This window comes from Leucoraja erinacea, chromosome 7 (genome assembly GCF_028641065.1).
Source record: "Leucoraja erinacea ecotype New England chromosome 7, Leri_hhj_1, whole genome shotgun sequence".
NCBI classification, from domain to species: domain Eukaryota; kingdom Metazoa; phylum Chordata; class Chondrichthyes; order Rajiformes; family Rajidae; genus Leucoraja; species Leucoraja erinaceus.
In genome coordinates, this window is record NC_073383.1 from 34,171,837 (window position 1) to 34,179,423 (window position 7,587).

The 7,587-nt window shown below is 37.9% G+C and overlaps 1 protein-coding gene across 1 annotated transcript in view; it reads left to right on the forward strand.

Annotated features, from left to right (window-relative positions):
* Positions 1–7,355, forward strand: part of LOC129698864 (sentrin-specific protease 2-like) — a 48,794-nt gene extending 41,439 nt beyond the window's left edge. The window contains exons 14-17 of the mRNA XM_055638196.1: positions 799–878; positions 1,495–1,579; positions 2,428–2,523; positions 5,897–7,355. Of these exons, the coding sequence (XP_055494171.1) occupies positions 799–878; positions 1,495–1,579; positions 2,428–2,523; positions 5,897–5,959 (324 nt within the window). The 3' untranslated portion in view covers positions 5,960–7,355. The remainder of the gene's footprint in view (positions 1–798; positions 879–1,494; positions 1,580–2,427; positions 2,524–5,896) is intronic.
* Positions 7,356–7,587: the final 232 nt, after the last annotated feature.

A 7,587-nucleotide genomic window follows, 5' to 3' on the forward strand; every position in this document is an offset into this window, starting at 1 on the left:
TCTCCTGAGCATCTTTATATATTGCAGAAGTCCACAGACTGGCCATAGTGGGATGGGAATGGAAAATTAGAGTGGCAGGCAACATGAAGCTCAGGGTCACTATTGCAGTGATTTGAGGTGTTCCACGAAAAGATCACCCCAGTGTTATTTGGTTTCTCTAATGTGACGACAACCACATTAGAAACATAGAAACATATTGTGAGCACTGTGCTCCATACTAGATTACAAGAAGAGCATGTGAATTGTAGCTTCACCTGGAAGGACTGTTTGGGCCCTTGGATGGTGGGAAGGGGAAAAACAATGACATTTCCCTTTAACTTGAGTTTCAATAGCTTAAACTTCCATTGAGATATGCCACTTGGATCATGCAAATTATTTTCTTGTGATAATTTGATATTTGCCTCTGAGTGCAGCAGTATGTTGAGGTATCTTAAATCTGTAGACTGAATCTACAACTGTAGTGAACAACATATCTCACTGAATGAATTATCTGTTCCTTTTGTATTGCATATGGGTATTGTCTTTGTGACTGCATTGTGTCAGGAAACGAGTGAATTTGTATTTGTGCACAGTTTTGTTCAGATCATTTTTCAATCTATTAGGAATGGTACGATGTAATTCTGTATTTGCCCGAGAAAATAAGTTACACTACAATTCCACACCTTCATCTGAAGTCAAAATAATTGGGCATATATTTGAGGCTGGATGTGTTTCTGAACTTTGTGAAAGAAAACTGTAGCATTGAGTTGATAATGTGCAATCCATTCAAATGTTAAAACAGTAATATTTATTGAACAGGTTGCAGATTTAAGAAAAAAATTGATCCTTCACTTTGATTCCATGGGTCAGTGGAATGATGATGTATGCTGGACATTGCTGTAAGTATCCCCATTTTCCTGGTGTTCTGTTTTCATCAGTCAACTTGCTGTATCTGTCTGCAAACCTTTTGTGATTCATACACAAAATCACTTAAATTCCTCTGCCCTTCACTCATTTGCACTCTTTGCCCATTTAGATGATAATCTACCTTTTGGTTCATTTCTCTGAACTGCACAACCTTATACTTTTGAACATTCAGTTCTAAAGGCCAAGTATTCACCAGTCCCTAATTCGATCTTTGTAAACAGATTTGGTGTGATTAGATGTGATTGCACAGATTGGATATTAAATCTGATTATTTCCTGCACCATACTATTGATACATTAAACTCAAATAGACTGAATTGAGAAAGGAGGGATGATTGGTAGGAATAATAGGGTGAGGAATTGTTTCTTACAAAGGAAAAGAACTGCATCTTCGCATGTATATTATACTCTTGAAATAGGAATAAATTCAAAGGCTGCTGCTTGACCTGTGGATGCTCAATCGATTTGGCATCATCACTATTAGTATTAATAGGTATTAATATCGAGGGCGATTATGTTTTTGTATCCCAATTCTGGCAGTGCAGTGGTATGTATCACTAAATAACCTCTTTTTCATATTTAATTTTAGACGATACTTGCAGGAAGAAAGCAGAAATAAGAAAGGCCATCAGTTGGATTCCTCCAAGTGGGTCCTCCGCAGCATGAGATCTCATGTAAATACCAGCAGCCTTTACTGTTATGTATTTTGTTCTACACTGGCAGAAGATTTAGTCACTTAGAAAAAATAAAAATGAACCTCCAGTCATGTTTCATACCAATTCCTGATATTTTGTCTGTGGTGTGAGCTGATCTCATCAGTTGTTGCAGTATGATTTGGAGTTTAGGATCCCATTGAACTGTCACCAAGGTAAATTTGATACAACCACGTGAGAGTTGTTAAGACGATGGTCAAAAGGTTTCATCGATCATTTTAAAAGGAGAAACAAAGATAAAGATGTTTAGATAGAGAATTCCAGAGAGACTGGAAGTTTTAGGAATGACTACATAAACTCATGATATCATACAGCACGGAAACTGGTCCTTTGTCCCACTGTGACTGTGCTGAACATCAAGCACCAATCCACACTAATTCAAAATTTCCCCTTGAATCCCCATTAACTTGCTGCACCGCTCCACATTCTCCTACCATCCTATGTGATTTGAAGAACGTCCAAACTGCATACTGAGGTCAGGCTTGAATTCTGTCTCATACTGAACTTTGAGGCAGCAGCATTATGTTACTGTGCTGTCCCTAACTTTGAGGTGATCAAGAAACCAGAATTGGAGCAGCCTAGACATCTCAGAAGGTTATGAAGTTGGAGGCAATTGCTGCAATTTCTGTTAATTATTCCTGTTTATCCCATTCCTAATTTATCCCATACAAAAAGCATTGAAGAGGTAATGTAAAAGCTGAGTTTTTTAAAATCCAAAATAAGACTAGTCTTGCCAGAAAATTTGAAACGTTCTTTCTGAGCACTTTTAGCAGATGCTGTTCAATCTTGATTTCCTTCTGTACTAACAGGAAGTTCCACAGCAGCTGAATGGAAGTGACTGTGGGGTATTTGTGTGTAAATATGCTGATTACATTGCAAGAGATGAGAAAATTACTTTTACCCAGGTAAGAATTATATTTTTTAAACATCAAATGTTATGTTTATCTAGGATCTGATGTCAGAGTACTTCCCAATTAGGAATTAGTATTCAAGTCCGAAATAACAAGGCATGGTAGGTCCCCCTCCATTTACAACAATGCTGATAACTTAATCTCCATTGCATAAGGGAGATGACTCTTCTATTTCTCTCACCAGCTCTGCTGTGGTCTCATTGAATTAGAATAACAGGATCCCAGTTATCCCAATGTACCAAACTATTTTCTTTGAAAATAAGAAACCAGCAAGCAAAAAAAACTTTAGTTTTAGTTGAAAAAAAATAGGCTGTAACAGATTTGAACCCACAATGTACACTGACAGCACAGAAAAATCTATTCACCACATTAGGCTCTTCCTACCAGTAGTCCTATTTCTTTGGATACACAAGGAACTGCAGATGTCGGTGTACAAAAATACACAAAATGATGCCAATCAAAAACCCCCATCACCTGTATACACTTATCATTTTCCTGACTTTGTCCTGCCACCACCTCTCTTCCAGCTTCCCTTCCCCCCCCGACCCGCACCACCACAATGTCTGAAGAATGGTCCCAACCTAAAACGTCACCTATCCATGTTCTCCAGAGATGCTTTAGAACTTCATTTTATAAACTAGTGTCTGCAGTTTCTTATTTCTGTTGCCTGACCTGCGTTCCACTAGCATTTTGAGTCCTATTTATTTGTTTTTCCTCATATCCTTACACTTTCACTTTCTATAATGTTGCTTGTCACATTTGAATGTGACTGAAAAATCTACATTTAGCACCCTATCACTCTTGTCATTTCAAAGATTAATGGTCACTTGGTTAAGGGCATTTTTTCAACATGATCCTCACCCTACAGCCATTGAAAAAGGTGCCCAACTAACAGAAATATTTGGGGATTAGCTGGGATAAAACATCAACCTAGATTCTTAGTATGAGCAAGGCAACAGGAAACAACCTATTGTTTTACGCACACTCGTAAGAGATAGGAAAAAATGTGACGGGTACAAATTGGAAACTTAAACATTAGAAGCAAGAATTAGCCATTCAGCTTTTTCAGTTTGTTCTGCTATTTAATCAGTACGATTACTAAATTCCACTCACTTCCTGTATCCCTTAATATCTTCCTTTAAAATTACTGGAGTGCAAAAATGCATGATCTTGTACGATGGGATAAATTGCATTATTAAAGTAAATTATTGTCAAATGTAATACAGATGACTGGGGTGCTTTGAACAAGGCAGTGTAGAGGGAGGTTTACTGTGTATCTAACCCATAATGTTCTTCAACTGGAAATGTTTGATCATTGTAAAATGTAAAAGGGAATATCAAATAATAATATTAACCATAATGTATTTATGAAGCTCAAATGTAAACTGTATTTACTTCATCTGAATGAAAAGCTGAAAATGCACAATAGGTATGCTGTTAAATGTTTTGTGTTAACATTTATGATAAATGTTGATCCATCTCTTTGTAAGATACTGTTCTACATGTATTTCCAGCATTTTCTGCGCTCTTGATTTTATATAGATTGTTTTCTTAATAATAACTTTATTTATGATATTACAATGTAATTTAAATACGTGTTGTGACCAAACAATGATGATCCCAATTACAAACATCTTAATATTGTATTAAACTAAACATAAATTACAGACCCAAGTTTTATTTGTACAGTATTTACAAAAATGTGTCTTCCCAAATGTTTTTTTTTCATATCATTAGGTATCTTGTCAGCAGTTTAGTAGAAAAGTCAGAGGTGTAGACACAAGGAAACAGCAGATGCTGGGACCTTGAGCAAAAAACACAAAGTGCTGGAGTAACTCAATGGGTCAGGCATTATCTCTGGAGAACATGTCCCGACCCTAAACGTAGTCTTTCTATGTTCTCCAAAGATGCTGTCTGACTTGCAGAGTTATTCCAGCAATTTGTAGTTATTTTGAAGAAGAAAAGCAATTTTATAATATCTTGGATGCTAATCAATGGACTTTGCGAAATTCAATTGTTATGTTCATTGAGCCATGTGCCATTGGTGACTCTTATTGCAATCAAATTGTTTCGGTGCCATAGCAGTCACACAATTAATAGAACACTAGAACACAGGAAAATAGGACTAGGAGTAGGCCACGATTATCCCACTCCTTCATTCAATGTACACATGGATGATCTACCCTAGTCCTCGCCGACCAATGTTCACCTGTACCCTAGTTCTATGTTATTCCAATTTCACATCCTAAACACTAGGGACAATTTAAAGAAGCAAATTAACCTATAAACCTGCATGACCAAACCAGAATGTGGAGAAAATCGGACCAATTGCAGAAAACCCACGCGGTCACAGAGTATACAAACTTCGTAAAGACAGCTCCTATAGACAGGTTTGAACCACTGTAAGGCAGCAACTCTACCACTGCGCCACTTTTCTGGACTGCCTCCAACTCATTTAACGTACGAGTGTTGTATTTCTTTATGCTCAAATTATGAGAAATCCTCAGTCTGATTATTTTACATTTATTCTTGCATTGTTCCAGCAGAAAATTTGTCTTGCCATATATGTTGGGTGCAGCTCTGTCCAGAAATAGTACTGCAATTTTGTAGCATTAGGTACAGGCTGTCACCATATAATAATGCAAAGGTACTATTAGTCGGTTTGAATTAATTGATGTATAACGTTGGAGTGTAGTGTAGCTGAGGACAGTAAATGCTTGGTTAATCAGCACTCTCCATTGACTGCTCCCCCCTAAATGTTCCTAGCAGCTCCCCCTAGAACACCAGTTACTGGACTGTGACAGCTTTTAAGATGCCAGTGGGGGTAGGTGGCTGGAATAGCACAGAGGGAACAATTGACCAACTCTTGATTGACCAATATCTGGTATTTGCTGGGTAACTCTGCTTTTACTATTGATATCCTTCACTGGGAAGAGCATTGAGATTATGAATTAACATACATTCTGAATTTTGTAGTCGGCAGGGCAGTACTCTGTATATCCGCCAACTTGGATTATTTTACATTTTTATCAAGCCAATTAACCTACAAACCTGTAAGTCTTAGGAGTGTTGGAGGAAACCGAAGATCTCGGGGAAAACCCACACAGATCACGGGGAGAACCTACAAACTCCATACAGATGGCACCCGTAGTCGGGATCGAACCCGGGTCTCTGGCGCTGCATTTTGCTGTAAGGCAGCAACTCCACAGCTGTGCCACCGGCATGCCTTAATGTGTCGTGAATTGAATGTGATTTCCATATATGTATATTTTTTTAATCTGCAAGTAAATGCACTAAAGCATATTCATTGTTGAATATAGTTTCAAATTGTTCATTTATGTACTTTGTTTATTTTTGTCATTTCCAGCATGACATTCCCTACTTCAGGATGAAAATGGTTTGGGAGATCCTCCACAAGAAGTTACTGTGATTTATTGGGTTTTAATAGGCATCAGTGCAGATGAGGGATAATATCCTGTCTTCAGCTGTGCTGGCCTTTGTGGACCGAAGTGTACAAATTGCACGGTTCTTCTAGGATCTTGCATCTTCTGCTAGAGATTTATTCATAGCTAGAATTACCATGGTTTTATTATGCTCAGTGGTTGCATTGAGGCGTTGTGAGAATTTGAAGATATGACAGCAGGAAGTATGAATTAAACATCTGGCCTAACTTGGTGTGGTTACTACTCGGCAAATGTATGGTGGAGAAATGTGTGCTCCACCGTGCAGCCAACAACAGAGAATTATAAGGGCTTCTTGTCCACCTGCCCTTCCAATACAGCATATATATAGGTTGTGATGCCAATACTAAATGGAGTCAATGGAGGAATCTTCATTTTTGGGGATACCAAGTGTTGCCATTCAAGGATTAGCTTATATTACAGTGGCATATTCTTCCAATACTAAAGCAAGTGCTTTTGTGTGGAATTCAATACTTAAATCCTTTGGGGACAAATCTAATATGTTGTGTTGAAATTGAGATAACTATTTAATAAATTTCATTTCTGACCTCATTGTAATTGAGTTGTGTTGATATTGTAATGTGTGTGTATGTGTATGTAGGCTCGTCCTAGCTCCACTGTCCAAATGTGTACTCTCATCACAACTTCTCACCCTTCATTCTCATGTCAGTGAATTGCATTGATCCTGGTTCCCTCTATTTAAAGAATCATCACATCCTGATGATTTTGCTGATGCAATCCTGGGTGTAGGCTCTAGACTAGTGTCATTCATTTCCAGGGCAATCTCTTGAGATCGAGTAATATTTACTTCCACATTTGTGAGCTTTGAGGTGATTAATGAGGTCAAAGTGGGCATCATAGACCTTGCCTTTGGTGGGACAAATGTGTAATTTGGGAGGTGGCATGCTTCTCTTCTCTTGTTTTGGGCTTCTTATATTTCCCCAATATGCAAGCTCTGGGTTCTCTAGCAATCCCAAATGCTACTTCTCTTTTGTGAGTGGTCATTGGCGACACTTCAAAAAGGACTTAATTGTTGAAAAATGCTTTTGACATCTTGAGGCATGGTAAAGAGCTATGTAAATATAATTTTGTTTCAGTTTATCACCTTTCATATCTGAACTTCCTCAAGCTCCATGCATTTTTCCACCTTCTGTTGGTCCTCTAGTCTGACGTTGTGTGCATCCCTGCTAGGTTGACATCAGCCTAAAATCTTTCTCCCCCTTCTCTAAGAATCACTTCAAATCTTCTCTGCCCAATTTATTGTTTACCTATTCTAATGCCTCCAAAGATGGTTTGGTGTCAGACTGCATAAATACACTCAAATGTAATGTATTTTGACTGTGCATTAAAGAAGTTGTTTTTGTACGTGGCCTTGTTGATCTTGCAGAACTAGTAGTTTAAAGATTCCAGTTTGGTTGTCATTTGCTTATTTGTGCAGGAACTCAACCTTGATTTTTGTTTTATAATCAGGTGGTTTATTTGCCTTGGGTCGTATTTGGGAAGGTGCAAACCGCCTTAGCGAAATATTGCAGAAATGAAAAAGTTAGTTAGCCTTTCCATTCCTGAAAATCGTGCATATGGAGATTATCAAAGGCAT